The sequence below is a fragment of the Enhydra lutris genome, unplaced genomic scaffold (genome assembly GCF_002288905.1).
Source record: "Enhydra lutris kenyoni isolate GAN:26980312 unplaced genomic scaffold, ASM228890v2 scaffoldscaffold41, whole genome shotgun sequence".
Lineage (NCBI taxonomy): Eukaryota > Metazoa > Chordata > Mammalia > Carnivora > Mustelidae > Enhydra > Enhydra lutris.
In genome coordinates, this window is record NW_019154125.1 from 423,055 (window position 1) to 448,436 (window position 25,382).

Below are 25,382 nucleotides of genomic sequence, written 5' to 3' on the forward strand. Positions count from 1 at the left end.
GACTTAATATGGAGTGATGTCGAGAAATAACAACAAAAAAAATATGTGTGTGACCTGGTTTCTTGCCTTAGGGAACTTTTAATTGTGCTGAGAAGGCAACATTAACACACCATACTAATTTATGTGAAACTGTATGGAAGAAACCCTGATCTGACTATTACTTATTAAGTAAATGCTTCGTTCAGAGGAACAATGGGAGGAATCCTTCCTGAGAACTCAGTTTGGGTTTTAGATAGTTGAGGGATGGCCTGAATAGATTTTGTAATGGCTAGAATGTTGAAGGGTACTGCCTTAAATGCTAGGCTTTAAAAGTTTATGCTTTATCCTGAAAGTCATAGTAAGCAGAATGAATATGATGAGATAGAATTAATCTGACAGGAGACTAGAAAGAGAGATTGAAGAGGGGAAAAATTAGCAGCAAGGAAAGCAGTCAGGAAACTATCCATAATCTGGCCCTGGAATTATAAGGCTCTAAACTGAGTAGGGATGAAAATGAAGGAATGGTTCCAGAAACAGTTCAAAAGAAAGATTTAGTGACTGGTGGAGGAGGGGAAAGATATCAAAGATGATTTTGAGGGGCACCTGGGTGGCTCAGTGGGTTAAGCCTCTGCCTTCGGCTCAGGTCATGATGCCAGGGTCCTGGGATCGAGCCCCACATCGGGCTCTCTGCTCAGTGGGGAGCCTGCTTCCCCCTCTCTCTCTGCCTACCTCTCTGCCCATTTATGATCTCTCTCTCTCTGTCAAATAAATAAAATAAAATCTTTAAAAAAAAAAAGATGATTTTGAGGTTAAGAGTTTGAAAACTGGGAAAATTGTTCTGTTCAACATGTGGAACTGATTTTGGGGGGAAAGAGAAATGATTCTTTTAAATAAGAAGATATTAGAAAATACAGTTAAAATTTCCAAAAAGCGTGTGTAAATAGAGGACTGGAGATTAAAAAGGGAGATCTAATTATATGGAATTGGGAATCCTAAGAAGATAACATTGGAACTACAGTTAGTGCTCTTTCTTAAACATTAAGGGAAATTATGTGTACTGTCATTAATTTTGTGGTCTGAATTCTCAGTGCCCCTAATTTGTTAATCTCTGGAAGCACAATTTGTCTTTATAACCATCCATGTCCATATGTCATTTAGTATAGCTAATTAAGCTCATTTGGCCTTGATAGGTCACTGATGCCAAAAATATTATTTACCCAAAGCTTTGTTTCTTTCATAGGAAAATAACTGATTTCAGAAATATGTTTTAGAACTATAAGTATATTCTTCCGCTGAATTATTTTCGAACTGAAATGACTCTCTTTTATGTGTGGTAGTCGGAGGAAATGTGGACTGGAAGCAGATAGCAAGTATTCAGGAATCCATCGGAGAAACCAGTTCTCAAAGTGTTGTTGTTGCTGTAGATAGGTAAAGTATTTATTTTTTTCCTTTTTCAAATGAATACTATTTTAATTCTATAACATTTAGGTACATTTTGCTCTGTAATGGTTAAAAAAAGAAAAATTATTGCCAAAATAACTTTTCCTTAAGTAGTAGACTATATATTGTGATAGACGGTGATCTGATGGTGAAGTACCTATAATTTTGCTCTTTAGATCGTGGAATATCTGAAGGAGATAAACAGTATGAAAATTTACATTAATATAAATTAGAAATTAATGGGCATTAGGGAAATGGTTATCTTGATGAAAAGAAACACATGTTTTATTTTCTTTATAGAAAACTAATTGGTGTCATTATCCCTCAATGAAAATGGTGTGTAATCTTTCAGGTTCTATTTGATGTAAGACTGCATTATGGGTAAATGAAGGATTTGCTGGCAATTCTCATTGCAAACTTCTTTGGAAAGGACTTCAGAGTGTATCTTATTACCAAGTATTTCTCATTTTTAGTTTATTTTCTAAAAGTGACCCCATACTAAGTGTTCTTTTGAAGATTAGCTTTTTCTAGATGAATCCCCAAATATTTGAAACTTAACATTTTACAACACTGACATTCAGATTTTTTTATTACTTCTGTTGGAACTTGCAGATGTATAGTATGTATTTTTTCTTGGTGCTTGGAGACTTGTGCTAATCCAGAATTTTACTTCAGATAAAACTTCTTGCTCTTTAGTACAGACTGAACTAGAGTATTCAGTGGCTACTGACCCTGGAAATATTCCGTGCCACTTTTTCTTTGAAAAGAACTTGTAATCTTCACTTGCAGACTCTTTTTTTTTTTTATAAGGGAAGGAGGTCATTTGCCTTTTCCTGGTGAAGGCTGAAGAAAGATTGCATATCCTCTAATACTCCCTGTATGACTTGAAGGCTTACCATGTGCTTGGCGCTTTTCAAAGTACTTTCCGGGTATTACTTATCACTTAATACTTCCAGCAACTTCATGAGATGAGTATTATTATTGTCCTTAATTTATAAATGAGGAAACTGAGACGGGGTGCCTAAATAACTTGCTCATCCCCCCAACTAATCTTATCTTGATTATTGTTGCAATAACGGTTTCATCCACAAAGAATTTTGAGGAGTGGTGCCAGGACATATATTCAGGCAGCATGTCTCTTGAGCGTACGCTCTTATCCTCTCCACCTCTCTGCCTGCATGTACAGCTGGAGAGCAGTGTAATAATGTATGCCCTTCTGCTTTCAGGGTAGCTTGTTTCCAGATGATTTTACTGTCATTATGAGAATCTCTTCGGGCAAGAGTTAACATTTTACCTACTATTTATATCCATAGTATATTTTATATGACCAAAGCCAGTTCTAATTTATCCATCCATCCACTGTTTGTTGCTAGGAGACATACCACTCGTTTGAGTAAATGATATGCCTCTCCATTTTAAGAATTTAAGGTATTTTAGAGGAGTCTTAACATAAATTCTGTTAGTACTTTGTTGTCTCAAACTCCTCATCACCAGATAATTTCTGCAAACATAAATCCAATGTCTGATTTTACACAAAACCTCAACATTTAAATTTTAACTTGTAATAAAAGTATTAAAAGTTACGTCTTTGGTTTACTATTAGATTATATTCTTGTGTGGTACTTTTAACTTTCTCATTAAATTTCTTCTGAATTTCTTTCTCAGTTTCTGAGTATATTTTCATATGTAATATTCTGACTCTAAATTCATAAGCTAAGTCAGATAACTGAGGAGGTATTCAAGTCAGTGTTGTGAACATTGTCAGGCATCATCCTGGAAAGTTTTGTACTTGTAACAAGTCATTTTCTTGTCCTTAGGTCTGGTGTTCTGAATAATCTGTTACGACAAGTATAGGAAGTAAATGTTTAAAATCAAAGTAATTTTTTTGCTTAATTATTTATAGTGCCTGTTTATTAAGAGAAAAAATATATGATTTTATTAAAAGCTATTCTAACTGTACAGGAATCGATTTTGTCCAGGAATGAGTTACCACTAAAAGTTAAAAACCAGTACCATAGTTTATGTTTTTATTAATTTTAACCACACCAGATCTATCTTTATACTGACCCATCTCACACTTTGGAACTTTCTGTCTCCCTTCAGAAAATACATGTAGCTCATCCCCAACTACATTTGCTCATAATATCTTTTGATTAGGTCTTAGAAATAAGTGTTACCTCTGATATTTTCACTGTAAAAATTTTTTACATGTACAGTAATTTAGTTTGCCTCTGTATTGCATACAGTTTAAAGTTTATGTGGTCCGGAATCTGCAGGTTTTGTCAACTTTCTTTCTTTCTTCTTCCTTTGTTTTTGGTTTGATTTTTTTTTTTTTTTTTTTTTTTTTTGGTATTGCTGCATTGCTTTTCATTTTGTGGCTGAAGCAGTAATCTCTCATTTTGTTTTCCTGCTCATAGTTTTCAGGACATGATTTTTATTTATTTATTTTGTTATTTTGTTATTTTATTTATTTATTTTTAGCATTCCAAGATTCATTGTTTATGCACCACACCCAGTGCTCCATGTAATACGTGCCCTCCTTCATACCCACCACCAGGCTCATCCAACCCCCCACCCCCTGGACATGTCTTTAAATATTAACACACAAGATTCTTGTGCATCTGTCCCTGGCTTTTCATACAGGGAATGTAAAATCCGTTTCATAGACTGATTTTGTGAAACATAGCTACGTTCTCTTGCCTTAGTTTATGAAGGTGAACTTGAAATGCCTCCACAGACTGCCAAACTCCTACCATATGGCTTATCTGTGGCGGGGCATTACTAGAAATAAAGTGACCCCTCAGAGGCTACCAAAGTGAGTAGGAATTTGAATGCCCTTTTTCAGGATGCATGCTCCCTCTAACTTTTGTCACCCTGACTCTGTAAACTTGTCTGATTGCTACTGGTATTTCTTTGTCTTTGTTCTCCATCATTTTAGGGCCTTCAGAGAATTTGTTGCTTCTTTCCACTGTAATTGCGTATAATCTCCATCTCTGCTTCTGTTCTGCACTCCTTTACTCTTTGTAGTTTGCTTCCTTCTCCGTCTAAAGAATTTTTTTTTCTTTTCTTCCTTTTCTTGTTGTTTCTCCTATTTACTGTTTAGTTTTGTCATTGTGGTTATTTTTTTTATAGCCATCACCTATGAGAATACCTGTAGTTTGAGAAATCGCCTAGTGACATTTATAATGTGTATGCCAGCCATTTTCATTTTTGTTCATGTGAGAAGTTGTAGGCTTTGTATATTTTTAATCTCTGGATCCAGTCTAACCACTGGATTAAATGGGGCCTTTATTATTCTACTTTTCCCCCCAGATGATGTTCTCAGCCAGATCTTTGAATTATTTTGTTCTACTGACAAGAGCAATAGAGGAAATCTTAAAATATTCCTTTAGCAGGAGATCAGAATGTGAGTCATCACGTTGTCAGTTTTTAGGCTGTTTTGTATTTGTTACTCATTGCCAGGACACGTGGACAGACATTCAAGGGCACTGAGGTTAAAAAATCATGATATACTTACAACATGGGTATAGTGGGCATAGTAGGGAAAAAACCAGGATATATTTTAAGTGTTTATGTTTTGCTCAGGTAAGTGTGAAGCAGTATATCAAAGTAGTTAAAAGGGTGGACCCTGGCGTATGCCCATCCTGGTTTGAACCTTGGCTGTAGCATTTACTAGTTCTGTAACTTTGAGGAGGTGATTAAGTATATTTGTTCCTCAGTTTCTATTTTTATGAAATTAGAAGTAGACTAGTCCCTACTTCACAGGCTATTTGTGATTATTAAGTGAGTGGATATATCATAAAACACCTAGAGTAGCACCCACTTTTTTGATTATTGGTAGCGATTTACTGTTACTATGATTACTTTTTATTTCTTTGTTTGTTTGTTTGTTTGTTTGTTTAAGATTTATTTATTTTAGAGAGAGAGGTGAGCAGGTCGGTGGGGAGGGGGCAGAGGGAGAGAGCATCCCAAGTAGACTCCGTAGTAAGCACGGAGCCCAACAGGCAGGCGGCTCAGTCTCATGACCCTGAGATCACGACTTGAGCTGAAACCAGGAGTTGGACACTTAACCAGCAGAGCCTCCCAGATGCCCCAGATTACTTTTATTTCTAAGCTTAATATTTGACCTGCTTCTGCCTTTAACATTTCCTTTTTGCCATGCAAATCCTATGGTACACAGTATAAATTGAGGTATATCAGTTCACCCTGGAAGGCGCATCAAACCCTTGGTTACAAACCCGGAGCATCAGTAAAAATGCAGACTTTAGAAGAGGACTGATAGGTCTATGCCAAAATCTTATATGAAACTTTGAAACAAAGAAAAAGTTCAGTGAAGAAAGCTGGGCAAACCTGGACAACACAGCTTAACTCTATAAACATTTGAATTTTCCAGGAAAAGTTATTCAACCACTTCTTAGTTAAACTATTAGAGACTATTTGCAAGCTTCTGTTAGGTTGCTTATAATTTAACATAATGAGTTTTCTAATCAAATGTATGTTACTTGTAAAAACAAAGAATTTTTTCATCTTAAGAGCATGTTTAATGCTAGTAGATAATCAGGAAAGATTGAAAAATACCTTCTGTTTTGTACTCTGCCAGTTAGTCACTTAGTTTTACAAACTGGTATTTTCCTTATCTTTAGAGTCTCGTGTTGATCTAGTGTTTGTGTAAGCTTACTAATAAAATTAAAACAATATATTCTTTATTATATTTTTGAATGCAAAGGAGGGAGGGAGGAACATCCAAACTATACTTGTTATGAAATGATATATTAGAATTTATTTGACTACCTGATTTTTTGTTCTCCTAAACCAGATTTAAAGTAGCAAGTACCTCATGGTACTTTTGAATTGATGTAACAGATGTAAGAGTTTATAAATTTCTGAATTGTGTTTCTTTTCTTTAGAATATTTACAGGGTCTACAAGGCTAGATGGAAACGCTATTGGTAAGTATATACATTTGTTTCACTTATAAGTTGGTTTTTGGCTAAAAGACTTGAAAGTTAAGCTAACAGAATATAAATTTATTTATATTATAGTGGATTTTGTCCGTTGGCTCTGTGCTGTGTCTATGGATGAATTACTTTCCACTACACATCCAAGAATGTTTAGTCTACAAAAAATAGTAGAAATATCATATTACAACATGGGAAGAATAAGATTGCAGTGGTCTCGAATTTGGGAAGTTATTGGTGATCATTTTAATAAGGTATTTGAATAATTGTAGGATTTGCTTTCATTTGTAATGTTTTTTGTTTAAAATTCCTTAAAATCTAATTGAGATTTTTTTTTCCTTTTCTACCTTTTTTAAATTACATTTTTGTAATTAAAAGTAGGAAAACCTTTGAATCCTGTTTTTGTTTTTGTTTTTTTAAATGATTGCTGTAGGTTTTAAGTATTTAGTTAAAATATGTTTTTCTTGGGGCACCTGGGTGGCTCAGTGGGTTAAAGCCTCTGCCTTCAGCTCAGGTCGTGATCCCAGGGTCCTGGGATCAAGCCCCGCATCGGGCTCTCTGCTCAGCAGGGAGCCTGCTTCCTCCCCTCTCTCTCTCTCTCTCTCTCTGCCTGCCTCTCTACCTACTTGTGATCTCTGTCAAATAAATAAATAAATAATCTTAAAAAAATAAAAATAAAATGTGTTTTTCTTGTTGAAGAATATTGTTAGTACACCTAGTACCTTTGTGGAGAATTTTAGGATTTACCAATTTGTGTTCTTAGTGATATATTTTTTCTAAAACAAAAATGAAGAAATAGACTTTCACTGCTGACATTAGCACCCTATATTTCTGTTGCCATTACAGGTTGGCTGTAATCCTAATGAAGATGTAGCTATCTTTGCAGTAGACTCCTTGAGGCAATTGTCAATGAAGTTTTTAGAAAAAGGGGAGCTTGCTAATTTCAGATTCCAGAAGGATTTCTTAAGACCCTTTGAACATATAATGAAAAGGAACAGGTATTATATTTGTTGAATTGCTTAATATCAGAAAAATACCTTATTATTTTCCACAGCAGGGGGAAAACAGAAGAAAGGAAAAAAAAAAAGAAACTGATGGGTTTTATGTATATGCATATCCAAGCAATTATATTAATATTTTAGGTCTCCAACAATTCGAGATATGGTTGTACGGTGTATAGCACAAATGGTTAATTCTCAAGCTGCTAACATTCGGTCTGGATGGAAGAATATTTTCTCTGTGTTTCATCTAGCTGCATCCGATCAAGATGAAAGCATAGTGGAACTTGCATTCCAAACAACAGGGCACATTGTCAGTGAGTATTCTTCTGCCTGCATTCAAGTTAAAAAAAAAAAAAGCAAAGCTTTAATGTTTTCAGAAAATAATAGAAATATAAGATCACAGACCTATTCTGGGTTTTCAGTTTAACAAGGTTTGCCTGTAGAGTGTTCGTAATGATAGTAATATTGTTATTATGTTATTATAGTTAACATTTATTGAATGTTTACCAGTGGCAAGAACAGTAAGCACATTGAATGTTTCCTTTGGTCTTTACAACAACTCTATGAGCTATGTATCTTAACTATACCTTTTTAAATAGATCAGGAAACTCAGACCTAGTGAGGTCAAGTGACCTACATGGGGTGCATGCTTGAGTTATTGGGATTCAAAGCAAGGGAGAGGTTTTTGACCACTCCGTTATACAGCCTCCTTTGACTTATAAGGGAGAATTAAATACTGAGGTTGTAAGTTAAGCCTGTCTGACAGATGATAATGATGACCCTCATCATTTTTCATAGATTAAGAGACAGATAGGTTGAACGCAATTTTGTATATTCATCTCAGCAGCTACTGATTCAGTACCTACTGTACTGTCACTGTATTGTGTGTTGGGTTTATAGTGTAAAGAAAACACTGTGTACCTCTCCCCACTACTCCAGACAGTCAAGTAAGCAGTAATGACAGATACGAAGTGATGTCTGTTAGACATCAAAACTCTTCACCTTTAAGTATGCTTTAACTTCTGGGGTTGGTGTTTTTTTGTTGCAGTTAAGAATAATTGAAAACATTATTTTGATATATTTTCCATCCTTTCAGCTCTTGTGTTTGAAAAACACTTTCCAGCGACCATTGATTCTTTCCAGGATGCAGTGAAGTGTTTGTCTGAATTTGCGTGCAATGCAGCTTTCCCAGACACAAGTATGGAAGCAATTCGACTTATTCGCCATTGTGCAAAATATGTGTCTGATAGACCTCAGGTATAGCGTCATTTAGTAAACAAAATTTTGCTGAGTATTTATTTCCAGTCTGAGATCAAAGTTTATTTGGGAATTGAGGGTATATGAAGCATTTAGTTTTCAGTAAACCCCCAAATTATCTGAACTTGTTTCAGACTTAAGTGATTAGTAGTGATAGCTATCATTTATTAAAAGTGTCAGGTGTTTGTTTTTCCAAGTGTAATGATAGCTGTCATTTACTAAAGATATCAGGTGTTTTTCTGAGTACTTTACACGTATTAACTTGTTTAATGTTCTTAACTTTATGGTATAGGTAGTGTTACAGCCCCATACAGATAAGGAATCTGAGGCACAGAGAAGTTAAAATATGTGTCCATGGTTGCAGGGCTAGTAAAGGAGACCTAGGGTTTGAACTGAATCCCATGTTTTTAGCCATTAGCCCATACTATTTCTTGCATATGGTGCTATACAGTACTGAAGTGGCTGTCTATGGATGAGTGTGGACTCAAGCACTGAAGTAAAAAGTTGATTTGGCAACCTGGCTGCCAGCCTTAACTTGCATATCTGAATCTAACTATCATTAAGAGAATTTGGTAGTAAAATTTTTTTACTACATACTAATGTGTACCTATGGGGGAACTTAGTACTTTTTACATGCATCGACTCATTTGACCTTCATACTTCCCAGGGAAGCTGATAAGGCTGCATGTGTCATAACGAGGGAAAGGATAAAAATGGAAGCCTGGTTTAACCTGCCGAATATAATAATACAGAAAAGCTGATGACAGAGTTGAAGCTGAAACCAACCTCAGGATTTTAGTGCAGTGCTCTTCATAGACAGTTACAATCTCTATCTTTCTATAAGTTTATCAAATTCGCCCCCTTTTGATTTGTAGAGCATTTTAAACATTTGGGGGGAGAAATAATACACAGGTATTATGTTTTACCTTAAGTATATCTACTTTTCTTCTTGAAGGCTTTCAAAGAGTACACAAGTGATGATATGAACGTGGCGCCAGAAGACAGGGTTTGGGTGAGAGGATGGTTCCCAATTCTCTTTGAGTTATCCTGTATCATCAATAGATGCAAATTAGATGTAAGAACCAGGTAACAATCAGTGTTTGTAACTACGATTTTGAAAGGCTCATTTTGACTTCTTTTTATGTGAACATAAGTTCAGTAGTTGAAGGCCATAAGTCCATAAGTCATGTGTTTTATCAAATATAGTCATTATTTGATAGGCAGATTTTAAAATGTTAAGTGGAGCAACAGTAAAAGTGGAAATACTACCTTTTCTTCAGATTTTAGTCGAGCATACTACTTTGAGTTTTGGCTTCTATGTTAATTTAATAGTTTACACATTCTGTCTTTTCATACATTTGTTTCTAATTAAAAATTGAAGTTAGTGGCAAAATTTATTTCCTGATGAATGCTAAAAGAATTTCTCATTGCACATCCTTGGTGAACTTTAGATAAAGAACCATTTCTCTTTGAAGACTGGTCTTCATAGTAACAGAGTTTTGAATAATGTAGGTCTATTAAAAAAGAAGTGCACTCTTTCAAAAGTATATTCTCAGTAAAAGATCTATATGAGTATATAGTTCATTTGTAAAGAAACTTCTATAGATATAATGTAACTGGATAAGGATTCAGTTGACACTTATGTTACAGCTCATGCCAATCCCATAGAAAATTTTTATCCTACTTTTTTTTTTTTTTTAAAGATTTTTATTTATTTGACAAACAGATCACAAGTAGGCAGAGAGGCAGGCAGAGAGAGAGAGGAGGAGGAGGCAGGCTCCCTGCTGAGCAGAGAGCCCAATGTGAGGCTCGATCCCAGGACCCTGGGATCATGACCTGAGAACACTGAGCCACCCAGGCGCCCCTATCCTACATTTTTTACTGCCAAATTGACATGACTGATTTGTATATCCTGTATATCCTGTATAACCTGTCGACGAGTGCTTGAGGCATCATGAGTTTAATTATATGTTTAAATAAAATCTGTCTTTTATATAGCCCATCTTCTTTTTAGGGAGAATCATTAATCATTTAGGCAATTAACTTTATTGGATTTTTTTTTTTAAATTGGAAAGGTAGTAAATAGAGACTTGTAAGATATCAGTGATAGAACTATAATGAAGGAATGAATCTCTCCTTCTCCTCTTATATACCACAACCTCCTCTTATACCACAACCACCCTCATCCCCATCCAAGGTGGAGTTTGATACATATCCTAAGAAACTTCATTTTTATTTATCATGGAAATTTTTATAAAATTAGGTAAGCAGTCCAAAATAGGACTCAAACCTTGGGAATTTGTAATAGAATTTCATAATCACAAGAACAGTATACAGCATTTTAGACATTGAAAATTGTTTGGCAGTGGACCTGTTAGGAACTTGATAAAATTCAAGATAGCCCCTGATTCATGTAAACTAAATTACTGAGATTTATAGCTTTGAATTGACCAGCCATATCATTGGAGCAGCTAATATATCATGACAGACACATCGTATAAACTTGGCATACATACATACACACACGCACATATCCGCTCTTGTTTCTTTGTAGAAATTTATTTGATGAGGGGATGAAGGATCTTCCTGCTTCCTTAGTTTTTGAGCCTGTTCTTGTCTGGGACCACCCACTTTCCTTCTTGCCATATCCCATGTTGAGATTATGAAGGAGTTCTGGTTGTTAAAGAGAAGAGAAAATATGTATTCTAGTTAATAAAGGAGAGGAAAAACATGAGTAAACTTTGTTCAGCAATGGCTTTTTCTTATTTCATTCCAGGATCTTTAAGGGCTGATCTTAGATTACATTTAAAAAATGTAATACCATGATTTGTGTAACAGGTTAATTACACAGTACATTCACATGTGTTCTCATTTGATTGCCTTAAAATTTTATAGATTAGGATTGGTTCATTAACCTAGGGTCTCACATACTCTTTTCCCCTGTACCAGCAACTTAAGTATTGTTTCAAAAAGGTTTCTTGAACTGTGAAAATCTTGGAAACCTCTGTAGCTCTGTGTTTGCTTTGTGGGCCTGGAAAAAAACAGGATTCCCACATCCCCTTATCCCTAGCTGTGGGATTTAGCATCTGGTTACTTAGAGTGGGAGGAGGTGAATTTCAAGCTCAGGAGATGGAGGAAGAGGGAGCCTTGTTCCATTGTAAGGGGAAATATGAATTCCAACAGGCTTCTCCAAAAGAAGAGTATGTTACTTCCACAGGAATTTCTTTACTATGGCTCCTTTACTTTTCATTATACACATTAGGTACTTATGGATCAAATAACTGCTGTGAACTTGCTATAGGACCAAAGTACCATTTGTATGTTTATTTAACAAATAGTTAGAGCTTATTATGTGCCAGACCCAGAGGTAGCATAGCAGCAAATGAGCTGAACTACGAACAAGTCCTTATGGAGTCTTTCAGATAACATTTGGTTTTGGCGTACCATCAGACTTTTTAGAAATATAGACCTTTTTCTTACTGGAAAGATACCTATTTTGCTAACATATAAAGAACATATAAAGTAACATATAAAGAACAGATCAAGTTTTTTAATGATTACATGAAGGGATTATTACTTAGAAGAAGATAATAAGGAATCAAGAAGGCAGTGTTGAGTTTTAATTGTAACACTTATTCAAAAGACAGTGCATGTGATACTAAGCAGTTTATTTGTTCAGTGAATACTTATTGTGTGCCAAGCATTGTTCTATCCCTGGCATATAGTAGGAAACAAACTGCCACATGAATGTCTTAGTGGATCAGTTTTATAAATCTTTTAGTTCAGGGATAATCTATGAACAATTAAAATGTTAGTTAAAAAGCCCTGTAACTCTTGGAAAAAAATTTCCCAGAAACTAATTTAATGATGATTATTCGCAATCTTTAATTTCATTTACAATCTTAAAATGCTGGAATGATGGGGTGGGAGTGGGAGAAAAGTGAAATAAAACATTTTAAGGCCATGTCCTTTGGAATTTTCTCCTACATGATGCATCCCAAAGAAACCAGTTTTACAGTGGAAATTTCTTAAAACTGAATATCTTTTATTAGTTTAAAACCAGTTTTAAACTTTTTTAGTAGCTTTATGACCTCTAAGAACTATTTTAAGAGGGTATTCTGATGTGGCATATTTTTTGTGTTATAGCTTCCCACTGTGTTTTATTGTTTTAGGGGTTTAACAGTAATGTTCGAGATAATGAAAACTTACGGCCACACTTATGAAAAACACTGGTGGCAGGATTTATTTAGAATTGTTTTCAGAATCTTTGACAACATGAAATTGCCAGAACAGCAGACAGAGGTAAGAGAAAAAAAATTTCATTTAACACAGTTAAGTTAAAAGGTTCTGAGTATTTTCCCTAATGCAGTTTAGTAGATCAAATCAAGTACTTAGAAAAGAAAAAAAGTTCCTGGAGAGCTGTTCATTATAATAAAAAGTTATGTCTTTCTAAAACAAGAATCCTATTTGGGGATAGAACTGAGTTAATGAATTGGTTGTTTTCAGTGTTTTTGTTGAACTTCCAGTTTCTTTCCTCATTATAATATTGCCACAACTACAGATACCAGTAGCTTTCTTTATATTCATAGTGACTTCTTATTCTGAAGTGAGTAAAGAATACATAGTAATAAGTTTTATTTATTTTATTTCAGTATCTTTTACTACAAACCAATTATAGCATGAATCTCAATAAATGTACGGAGAGAGCCTCAGGTTTTCTTGTTTTGTCCCATACAGCTATATTAAATGAAACATAAGGGACTCTGTGGCCTGCAGCAAGTTTTACTTTAGATCTGTGATTTTTGAATCTACGGGTAGACTCTTACTGAAAACATCTAATAATGTAGACATATGTATATGCACTGGCACAAAACTGTACATGAAAATTATCACTAGTCCAGATTAGTCCTTTATGTATTTGAGAAAAATAAATGATTTACACTTATTTTGTATGGCGCTATTAACCATTTATGGTATTTTCAAGTAACCATACTGCATGAAAGTTTTATTTTAAATTTATGCGAAACCCACTTGGATAAATTCCTATTTCCTTCCTCTTTATTTCTCTTTTATGTTCTGTCATATTATGGAGCAAGGCCAGGTGTTGATATTCATGCATATTGTTTGAGAAGAGTTATAATGTTAATAGCAAGACAATTCAGTGATAATTTTTAAAATAAAAAATAATGCAAAAAATTTAATTACTTTATACATAAATTGTTACAGAATAATGGAGAAAAATAGATCTCAGTGAGTTGAGGTGAATGTATTCTAGAGGGAAGTTAAGTGGTCTGAAAGGAAGATGGACAGCCTTAGCTTTTAAACATGCAAGCATATTTCTTCTTTAATTCTGGTTGTTGACAAATGGTCTGACCTTCTTTTAATGACTTTTTTCCCTTAGAAAGCTGAGTGGATGACTACGACTTGTAATCATGCACTTTATGCGATCTGTGATGTATTCACTCAGTATTTAGAGGTACTCAGTGATGTACTTTTGGATGATATTTTTGCCCAGCTCTACTGGTGTGTGCAGCAAGGTAGGTCTATAGCAAATAGTGACACAAAATGTTAAATGTGGCCCTGACAATATATAAATGAATTGCTCTTTTCTTTACAGACAATGAGCAGTTAGCACGATCTGGTACAAACTGCTTAGAGAATGTTGTTATTCTGAATGGTGAGAAATTTACCCTAGAAATCTGGGATAAAACTTGTAACTGCACACTGGATATCTTCAAAACCACAATCCCACATGCGTAAGAGGATTTTACTTTATTTTATATTTGTATATTGAATGATAGACGTAAAAAGTTTAACTAGTTATTTTTTTAACAGAAATTCTTTTAAAACTGTGCTCCATGAATTTGTATTTATTTCAAACCAGATTCCTATAAACCATAGCAGATACTTGAATTAAATTTTTTATAACCAAACACTTCAGTCTGATTCATCATATGGTCATTGATCATATTGAGGTGATTCTACTTTTTAATAGGGTTTTATTTATCCAGCTTAAAGCAAGCAGTGGTTTTGAATTTTAAAAAAGCAACAAAAAAAACTTAACATATATTTCAGTTACTATAGACTGAATAACCTAAGGAAAATTTATTTGTAAATATATTTTATAGTTGTCCTCTTCTAATGAATTAGTTTGGAATTGAATTGTGGTGAAGGAGTTTTTGTCAATGGAGAAACTGAGATGTAGTCTCACTAAATGACTAATAGTATCTGGATTATTTGTAGGACGTACTTGAATTTACTTCCCAGCTCAAACTTTGGGGATCTCTGACCTACGGAAAGTTTTACTTTAGATTTACTATTTTTAAATCTACTTAATAAGATGTTTTAAATCTTACTTAAAGCATCTTAAGTATAAGCATCTTAAGTATAACATGTGTATGTACTGACATAAAGCAATGTGTGAAAACCAGGAGTTCAGATTTTTAAGCATCATAAACTTTTTCTTGACATGAGTGAAATATGTTTACACTGATATGATCCCCTTGTCAGTATCCTAATAAATAGGACACTGGAAATCAAACAAAAGGGACATACCTCTAGGAAAGCAGTCTGTAGGTGGGTCTATACTGAAAGGACAAATACTGGTCAAACTTTTCTTATTTTTTAGTGCACATTTTATTGGAACAATGTAATGTACTTGACAAATGATCCATTTTTGTCAGAGTTTATCTATGTCAAAAGACAGTATGAAGTCTTGCCTAGCTGTTGTCCCTGTGAAGTCTTAACAAAAACCAGCTAGGCTGAACATTCTTATTTTTTTGTTTGTTTTAGGAACTGCCTCTGTTTTAATTTATTGGATTACAAATGCAGGTTAAAATACATGATCTTAAAGATCATCTAATAAGCATTTCTTAATAGAAAATAACTGTACCAGAGTTCTTTCCATATTGAATTGAAATGATATATCTACCATTGTCTACTCCATTTCCCAGGAGCTCCTGCTTCTCAGAAGCAAAAACTTGGGCCTTAGTCATCTTTCTCTTCTAAATATCCAGTCAGGGATCGCAAGTTAGTTTCTTCTTTTGGGCCAAATTTTATTTCATTTATTTTTATACATTAAAAAAAAATAGAATCTAAAGAGTTCTATAAATTTTTGAAAAGTCTCAAACTTTTCTCAATCTCCCTTTAGGAAATATTTAATGACATTAATACTTAGAAAAAGTGAGTTTAAAGTTTTTGAAACTTTTCAGAATTTTTTTTTTTAAACTGATGACCCATAGTATCCTTTTGATTATATTATATGCTAATTGATTGATTTCTGTTTTCTGGAAATACATATCTTAAACTTTTTACTAGATTTTTTTCAGTAGTAGTCAGAGAAGGATTATATTGTTTTGGGCATATTCTTGTGACTTTTTTATGCCTGTTCCAAAACACATATTGGATGTGTCCTGTTTCACACTCACAGTGATTGGTGTGACTTTGGTATTTTAAAGGCTCTTAACCTGGCGTCCCTCTTCTGGAGAAACTGTTCCCCCACCTCCATCTCCTGTGAATGAAAAACAGCTGGTAAGTTTTCATAAATAAATCATATTTAAAATTGCTTGTGAGAAGTAACTTTACTATGGGCCAAATTCTTTTATGTGAGTCCAGGTCTTTTTTTTTTTTTTTTTTTTTTTTTTTTAAGATTTTATTTATTTATTTATTTGACAGAGAGAAAGATCACATGTAGGCAGAGAGGCAGGCAGAGAAAGAGGGGGAAGCAGGCTCCCTGCTGAGCAGAAAGCCTGATGCGAGGCTCGATCCCAGGACCCTGAGATCATGACCTGAGCCCAAGGCAGCGGCCCAACCCACTGAGCCACCCAGGCGCCCCTATGTGAGTCCAGGTCTTTAAAATAGATGGCATAGGGGTGCCTGGGTAGCTCAGTGGGTTAAAGCCTCTGCCTTTGGCTCAAGTCATGATCCCGGGGTCCTGGGATTGAGCCGCACATCGTGCTTTCTGCTCAGCAGGGAGCCTGCTTCCCCTCCTCTCTCTCTGCCTGCCTCTGCCTACTTGTGATCTCTGTCTGTCAAAATAAATAAATCTTTTAAAAAAATAAAAATAAATTAAAAAGATGGCATAAATTTGTCCAGAATTCTTGTTAAGCTTCATAATGGTAAATTCCCAGGTGGCTAAAATTTATCTCTGTACGTGCCATGAAGGAAGTATTTTAAATTATTTTATAATGTAGACAGTTTGAGACAGAGTAAAATGATGTTGGGAATTTCAAGAACCAGGCATGAGATTATGTAAGGATTTCCATGCAAAGGGACACCTGGATGGTGCAGTTGGTTAAGAATCCACTTCTTAATTTCAGTTCAGATCTTGATCTTAGGGCCCTGAGTTCAAGCCCCGTGTTGGGCTCCATGATGGGCATGGAACCTACTTATAAAAAAAAGAAGAAGAATTAAAAAGGATTTCCATGCCAAGCTAAAGATATTATTGGGTATTTATTTTAAAATTTTAATTTGGATATAATTTAACCTATGAGAAATATTGCAGTAACAGTTCAAAGAATTTTAATATACCCTTCACCCAATATATTTGTTTCCTAGGTCTACCACAACAAAATACCACAAACTTAGTGGCTTAAAACAACAGATATATTGTCTTATTTTAGGAGGCCAAAGGCCTAAAATTAAGGCATCAGCAGGGCTGCATTTTCTCCAAAGACTTTAATGGAGAATCTTCCTTTGCCTTTTTCAGCTTCTAGTGGCTCTTGGCAACTCTCGGCGTTCCTTGATTTGTACACACATCACTCCAGTCTCTCCCTCCATTTTTAAATGTCTGTGTAAAGTCAAATCTGTTACGTATCATATCTGTCTCTCCTTTCTCTTTTAAGGACACTAGCTATCTCTTATATCTATAAGATATAAGCTACCTCATCTCAAAATCTTTAATTTAACTACATCTTTAGAGATCCTCTTTCCAAGTAACCTTCATAAGTACCTGAGGTTCCAACTTAGATATCTGTTTTGGGGCCACTGTCCAACCTATTGCAGTCTTTACCCTCTGGCACCCAAAAATTCATGTTCGTTCATCTTTCAGGCAAAATGTGTATTCATGCCATTTCAGTATTCCCAAAAGTTTCAACTTATTATAGCATCAATAAGTCCCAAATCTGATCTAAACATCGTATCTAAAGTCCCAGATCTCATCATCACAGCCATCTAGATCACGTATGTGGTCTCTTCTGGGGGCATCTTCTGTCCCCATCTGTGGACCTGTAAACCTAGAAAACAAATTACCTGCTTGTAAAATACAGTGGTGGGACAAGCGCAGGCTAACCATCCTCATTCCAAAAGAGAGAAATTGGAAGGAATAAAAGGGTCACTGTTCAAAACCCAACAGGGCAAATTGTATTAATTTTTAAGGCCTGAGGGGCTCCTGGGTGGCTCAGTCAGTCAAGCATCTGCCTTCAGCTCAGGTCATGATCCCAGGTTCCTGGGATTGAGCCCCAAGTCAGGTTTCCTGTTGGGTGGGGAGTCTGCTTCTCCCTCTCCCTCTGCCCCTCCCCCCACTCATGCTCTCTTCTTTCTCTTTCTCTGTCCTCTCTCTCAATCAAATAAATAATCTTCCAAAAAAAAATTCAAGGCCTGAGGATAATTCTGTACCTTGATACTCTGCCTTCTGGGCCCGTGGCTCCTTCTTGTGCCCCAGCAGCTCTTCTTAAAGATTAGCATGTGTTTGCAGCCTTGTAGCCTGCCAGTAGAATCCCAGAGATCTGATAACCTTCCTTTTATCCTATGTATGTCCCTGTGAGTCTAGGCTGGCTGTGTTCTGCTAGTATATCATTCTCAAAATCCTATGGGTCTCTCGTGTATGTCAAGAGTGTTATTTATGGAACCTTTCTGGATAACTTTCTCTCTGTTCCAAGCTTCTCCTGAGAGGTATTTGATTGGATCCATTGGATACACACATCTAATCTCTTTCATCAAAATGTTGTCTAACTATCTGAAGAAATGTTTTTGTAACAATGAATTTTCCGATTTTAGCATCCTTCACAATCTGGATAGGCCACGATTCTCCAAATTATCAAGTTTGCTAGGTTCTTTTTGCTTAGTAGTTCCTGCCTGAGTATCTCTCTGGCCTCACATTTTTCTGTAAACACCAGGCGGAGTGGCAGCAGAGGCAGAAGGAGAAGCAGGTTCCCGGCTGAGCAAGGAGCCCAATGTAGGACTCGATCCCAGGATGCTGGGATCATGACCTGAGCCGAAGGCAGCCGCTTAACCAACTGAGCCACCCAGGCGTCCCGAAAGAGTCGGTTTTTTTATAGTTAAATTTAAACAATAAACATTCCCTTAAAGAACTTACAAATTTAGAAGTGTTGTTATATGCATTCTTCCATTTAAGTTTTTATCTAAAAGTGCATTATAGGGGCCTGGGTGGCTCAGTCCGTTGAGTGTCTCCCTTCGGCTCAGGTCATGTTTTCAGGGTCCTGGGATCAAGCCCCCAACTTGCCCAGGAGTCTGCTTCTCCCTCTTCTTTTGCCCCTCCCTCCTGCTCATGCACCTGCAGGCGGACTCTCTGTGTGTCTCTCTCTCTTTCTTCTCTCTTAAATAAGTAAAATCTTCAAAAAATATTTTTTTAAGTGTATCATAGGCCATTGTGGCCAAAGAAATTACCCAACTACTCCACCGGGTCTATATAATTATTATTAAAGTCCTCTTGTGTATTAAACACGAAAAATACAAAGATGAGTAAGAACAATTATAACAATAATAATATGGCTTTAGATTTGTGTAGTTCTTTACTGTTTAAAAAATATTTTCACATTTGATCCTTTCAGCAATTTTTTGAACCTGTTTGGTACATTACCCCCGTTTTATATGGAACAGCAAATGAAAAATCATAAACTGTGACATTTTAAATCTAAGTTAAAATACTGTTTTGATTAGCACTCTTTCTAGGGAACATAAGCCTCTGCCTTCTTTGCAGAAACCCAGGTGAAGGTCGCTTCTGGCTGAGACTGTTAGGTTAGAATTCTCAGTTCCTCTGAAAACCATGTTCTGGATTCTACCTGGAGTGTGTTGTATTGCTGTAACAAAATAAAGCTAGAATAGTAATGCCAGCTATCATATATTGTCTGACACTGTGCTAGTGCTTTGCATTTCTTACCTTATCTTTAATAAGTTACAAGAAAAGTGTCTTCTCCATTTTCAGGTTAGAAAACCTTAACTCAAGAGCGTTCTTTGCTTTTCCAAGGTTATACCTAATGCTGGAGCGAAGGTCTGGTATAGTTCTGTTGGACTTGAGCTTTTCTTCCTGATACCACACTCGCAGTTAGCTTCTCACTGACCTTTCTGGTCACCAGTTCCTTTGGATGACAGAATGTCTTTCCCTAAACTCATCCCTACAAAGCTTTCCTGCGCACCACCTACACAAAGCTTGCAGAAATGTCTCCCACCGCTGCCACATATGTGTTCTGTTTAAACAGGTTTCATGACAATTCATCGATATTGCTGACTAGCTTTCCCACACAGTGAAGCCTTGCTTTTTTTTTTATTGTTTTTGGGTGGTACCAGGCCCGAAACAAATGAGGGTTAGAAAGGAAGATTTTCTCTTAAAGGCTGTCAGCATAGGTAACTATTTGTTTTCTTTTTTATTTATTTAAAAAAATTTTTTTTTCAGTGTTCCAAAATTCATTGTTTATGCACTACACCCAGTGCTCCATGCAGTACGTGCCCTCTGTAATACCCACCACCCCACTCCCCTCCAAAACCCTCAATTTGTTTCTCAGAGTCCAGTCTCATGGTTTGTCCCCTGCTCCGATTTCCCCCAAGCGTCAGTAACTTTAAATAATTTTCTCATTGTGTCTGGTATCACACTGCATAGAATGTCTTTTTCATAGTGACACACTTCATTTTTTTCAAAAACAGCATACCAGAAACTGTTTTCATCCTTAAGTTTTATTCATTGTACTTACAATGAATTTTTTGTTTTATTAGGATACAATATCACAGAAATCTGTCGATATTCAGGATTCTGTTCAGCCAAGATCTGCAGATAATAGACAGCAAGCACCACTGGCTGCTATCTCTACTGTGAATGAAGAAGTTAGCAAAATTAAACATACAACAAGTGAGTTATGTCTCCTAATAGTGTGTTTTGTTTTATATAGGTAAAAGATGAAATGTTTGCTTTTACTTTTGATATTAACAGAATATGTACTGTAATTGATGGTGTAGTCACTCTGTTACCGTGTGTGTTCCAACTTAGACATCCACTAATACCTGTAGTACCAGCTTTTTCCGTAGATGCTTTCAGCTCATGTTTGTGTCGGACACATAGGTCTTTTCTCAAGCACATGAGTCTTCTCTCTCCATTCCCTTCTGCATGCTAGCCCCATATCCTTTCTGCAAAAGTGGGGCCTGAGGGGCCTTTCTCTACAGTGCTTTCTAAGCAGGAGCACCCAGCTTCCTGTGGAGCCAGCCTTCTTTACACTCAGCTGCCCCATACCACGTCTCCTCCGCTCACCCTCGTTGTTTTGTTCACAAAGAAGGGGAAACCCTTCTACTTTTCACAAAACTGATCCAACTTTGTTTACTGAAGGAATATTACAACACCAAGGAAAAGCCACCTCCTCCCTAGAGGAAAGCAGGACAACTCTAATTGCTTTTATAAAACGAGGTGAAATTCACATTAAGAAAAGTAACCATTTTAGGGGCGCCTGGGTGGCTCACTTGATTGAGTGGCCAGTTCTTGGTTTCTGCTAAGGTCGTGACCCTGGGTCCTGGGATGGTGCCCTGGGTCAGGCTCCATGCTTAGCAGGGAGTCTGCTAGAGATTCCCTCTGTCCCTCTGCCCCTCCCCTGTGTGCATGCACTCTCTCTAAAATAAATAAATCCTTAAAAATTTTTGGTACATTCACAGTGTTGTGCAGTCACCCTAATGATCTTTGCATGTGCTTATGCCATTTGTATGTCTCTTCTTTGGAGAAATACCTATTCATGTTCTTTGTTCATTTTTAATTGGTTTATGTCTTTTTGTGTTGAATTTTAAGTTTGTTACACACTTTGGATACTCTACCTGTGTCACATATATGATTCGCAGATACGTATATTCCCTGTTGTATAAGTCTTACATTTCTTTGATAACATTTTACACAGATTTTTCATTCAGATGAAAACCATTTTTTTTTCTTGCTCTTGCTTTTAGTGTCATAGCTAAGAATCCATTGCCAGATTTAAGATCGTGAAGGTTTTCCTTTTAAAATTTTTTACGCTTTTAGTCTCTACATTTAGGTCATTGATCCATTTTGAGTTAATTTTTTTTCAGGGAATTTTTTATGAATCTTAGGTGCTTTATACTCTTTCTTGAGAGAAGATAGGTTTGGTATCCTACTTGAAAGGAGTTTCTAGCTTCAGTCATTGTGTTTTGCTAAAACTTCCTAAAAGGGAGATAGGTAGTGGTGAGTGGCTTATTTGCATTTTTGATTCCTGTTTTCTAGAGAACAGCCTGGCTTGTGCAGGAATCCATGACAGCTTTAGTCTGCACTGGAACATGCCTTGAGGACAGAATAGTGAATGACTTCTCTCTCAGCCCCAAGATGGGATTTAAATACACTTAGCTTTGTAAAGGAAGGGTATGGTCATCTTACATTAGAAAGTTATCACATGGCTAAGCTGGGAATGTACCTTTAACTGGAGCAGAGTGCTGTGCCCCGCCCACCCTGAACTGAGGACTCATACTTCTTTCCTTCTGTTAGACACCCATCTCCCTCTCCCCTTGAAGTTCTTTAGGAACAGTTCACCATAGGATTGTTGACTCAGAATAGGTGGAGCTGGGAGAACAAATGGCCCTTTCATTAAGTGGACAGGTGAGGGCTCCTCTGCTGTCTGATGGAGGCAGCCATCTGCTGTCTGACTGTCTCCTACTCAAAGAATCGCAACACAGACCTGAGTACTTCATCCTGCCTGCAGGATGTACACTTGCAGAAAACATCACTGCCCCATCTAGCCTTGGCTCTGTAGCTGCTGTCCCACATAGTTAATCTTTGCTTAGCTTGGGTGAACCATTAACACTGTCACCTACCATAACTCTGGCAGTGTCAACCAACCCTCGTAGTAAAATTTGTCCAAACAGATATTGTCCCCAAACAGGCTGCTGTCATTGCTAGTGAGTCTAAAGTTAAGATCCTTACCCTCCACGGACACCAGAAAGCAGAGAGAGGTCCAGCTTTGCCCATTGATCAGAGTGGAGTCTCATCAGCCATACTCTTTCACCCTGCTTCTCTTCCCACCCTTAGCAGCTGATGTTAGAACTAATGAGAACACATCCTGTCAGACGTCAGCTGACTCCCAGCTGAACTGCCAGGAGTCTCCTGCTCTAGGAACTGAGTTTTAGGACTTGAATGGGGGAGGTGAAGGAATGACTGATACGTGTCAGCTCTGACTGAGGTAAAGGACTAGGAAAAAGACACTGAAGAGGAACAGTTGTGGGACTTGTGGCTTCCTTCTTTTCTTTTCTTTTCTTTTCTTTTTTTTTTTTTGATATGTGATCTAGTAGTAAGTATTAAATACAACAGCATTTCTGAAAACTACCTGGAAAGGAACCTTTATTAATGAACGACCTCAATAAGAATAAATTCATGTGAGTTGTTTTGCTATCCCTAAAACATGAATTTAAGTTCCATAAATTGGTGCCACAAAAGGGAATTTGTACTAAAAACAAAAGCAGACTGAAGAATTCTAAGTCATCCAGTGCTGAGCCAGTCATTGCCCTAGAGTGGTAAACAGGCTGCTCGCGTTGGGCAGTCACCTGCCTCTGGAAAGTTCACTGGAAGAGCTGGCCCTGACATCCCAGGATTGAGGTATGACCTTGGGCCTCTCTTGGAGCCACATGTTAGCACTGCTCTTGCAGCATCTCAGTAGTTGAGACCTCTTTTCCTACCTTGTGCTTCAGCATTTGCTTAACTGGGACGGTCAGGGAAATACGAAATTCTTCTATGAACATGTCCTTATGGGTTGGAGGATTGTCAGAAATATCTTGTTGAGCAGATTCGTTTGGGCTAGAGGAATTAGCTGTGTTTCATCTTGTCTGCTCAGCATGGAGAGCATTTTGTTACTTTGAAATTTGGTTAGTTTTGTGATCATGTACTTAGCATAACTTTTTATAGATTTCTTTGTTTATGGATACATTTGAAAAATATAGTTCGCTACAGTTTTTAACCTGGATCCAAATGAAACGTGTGCTCTGGTTAACCCTCAGTATTACCCCATTTGTCAGAATTTGTGGCTGTCCCTCACTTCCTTTCTCACAGATCTGGTTCCTGTTGTATTCTTTTGGTATAGGTTTTTATATTACTTACATTCAAAGGTCAAACGAGTTCTAGTAAATGCTACTAAAATCTTAGCTTTTAATCCACTTGTTACATTTTTATTAAAGAATAACCTAAATCTTATTTTAAAAGTTGTAGTGGGATCTTTTTGAACATTATTTACTGTTTTAAGTCCTTGGGAATATTTTTGTTTATTTAAAAAATTAATTTTGTAAGGCTTTTCTAAAAATTGATTACTTTTTTATTGAGTAGTGCTTATGTGCAAAAGCAGTATGTCCTCAGTGTGAAATGTTCAGATAACCTTCATACAGACAAATATTTCCTTAGCATTGTAATGTCATAGAAATTATAAAGGATTCAAAATAATTTTTGTTTGCATGTGCATTGGGGTGGGTTTCCTCACAGAATTTCCAGAACAAAAATTGTTTGCCGCCCTGTTGATTAAATGTGTTGTGCAGCTGGAACTCATCCAGACTATCGACAACATTGTGTTCTTCCCAGCCACAAGTAAGAAGGAAGATGCCGAAAACCTAGCCGCCGCACAGGTACAGATATGGGGGGAATGGCTGCTTTTACAAGTTGAGGAGGAAGTTGGCTTTCACAGTCTGGACTTCAGAGCAGAGATCACATTAGAGATTTCATTCTGGGGCCTTCATCACAGAAATGTCATTTTAAACCATGGGACTGAATGACATGCCCTAGGCAGTAGGTGTGAACAGCTGAGAGGAGCGTCACTGACCGGGACCCCGGGGCTTCCGTGGTTAGAGCTCCTAGTGATGAAGCAGCTGGTAAAGAGCCTGAGAATAAGAATCTATGAGGCAAGGGGAGAGCAAGAGACAGTGGTGTCCTGGAAGCCAAATGAAGAAAATATTTTAAGAAGGATGTGATTCTCTGTCAAATGCTTAGAGGGCCAAGTAATATTTCATCTGAGAATCACCCTCTAGCAATTTGGTGTAGACTTCAGTGACCTTGACATGTGTTTAATTGTAATGTTGGGGACAAAAGTATTATGGAAAATGGGTACAAGAGAGGAATTGGAAGCAGCAAATATTGTTAATTCTGTCAAGGGAAGTTTTGCTGTAAAGGGGTACAGAGAAATAGAATAATTGCTGAGGAGGATGGAAGGAGTCAAGAGAAGGGTTTGCTTTGTATTGTCTTTAAGATTGACAGTATTGCAGCATTTTCCCTGACGAGAGTTCTCCAGGGAAGAGAGAGAACTGAATGTAGAAGACCGGGGCACTTGCAGAACAGTCTTTTTGAAAAGTGAACGGGGATTGCGTCTAGTGCCAGCCCCTGGGGGGTTGTCTTAAATGGAAGCCTGGGCTGCTCTGCATTGTAATAGGAAAACAACAAAGTGTGTTGGTTATTAACACAGGAAGGTAGTTCCATTTGCTGTTGGGAGTTTGTGGGATGTCTCTTCTGATAGAGATGAGAAGAAAAATTATCCACCAAATGAGGCTGGGAAGAG

At 36.7% G+C, this 25,382-nt stretch overlaps 1 protein-coding gene across 2 annotated transcripts in view; it reads left to right on the plus strand.

The window, feature by feature from the left end:
• Positions 1 to 25,382, plus strand: part of LOC111155372 (ADP ribosylation factor guanine nucleotide exchange factor 1) — a 144,016-nt gene that overhangs the window by 112,118 nt on the left and 6,516 nt on the right. The window contains exons 23-35 of one of the 2 annotated variants that reach the window (XM_022515519.1): positions 1,317 to 1,407; positions 6,327 to 6,367; positions 6,461 to 6,630; positions 7,223 to 7,374; positions 7,519 to 7,691; positions 8,474 to 8,634; positions 9,590 to 9,720; positions 12,807 to 12,936; positions 14,036 to 14,171; positions 14,252 to 14,390; positions 16,092 to 16,164; positions 20,584 to 20,716; positions 24,373 to 24,459. In XM_022515519.1, coding sequence (XP_022371227.1) covers positions 1,317 to 1,407; positions 6,327 to 6,367; positions 6,461 to 6,630; positions 7,223 to 7,374; positions 7,519 to 7,691; positions 8,474 to 8,634; positions 9,590 to 9,720; positions 12,807 to 12,936; positions 14,036 to 14,171; positions 14,252 to 14,390; positions 16,092 to 16,164; positions 20,584 to 20,716; positions 24,373 to 24,425 — 1,583 coding nt within the window. In that variant the 3' untranslated portion in view covers positions 24,426 to 24,459. Of the gene's footprint in view, positions 1 to 1,316; positions 1,408 to 6,326; positions 6,368 to 6,460; positions 6,631 to 7,222; positions 7,375 to 7,518; positions 7,692 to 8,473; positions 8,635 to 9,589; positions 9,721 to 12,806; positions 12,937 to 14,035; positions 14,172 to 14,251; positions 14,391 to 16,091; positions 16,165 to 20,583; positions 20,717 to 24,319; positions 24,460 to 25,382 lie in introns of both variants that reach the window. The other variant, XM_022515518.1, reaches the window with a different exon arrangement.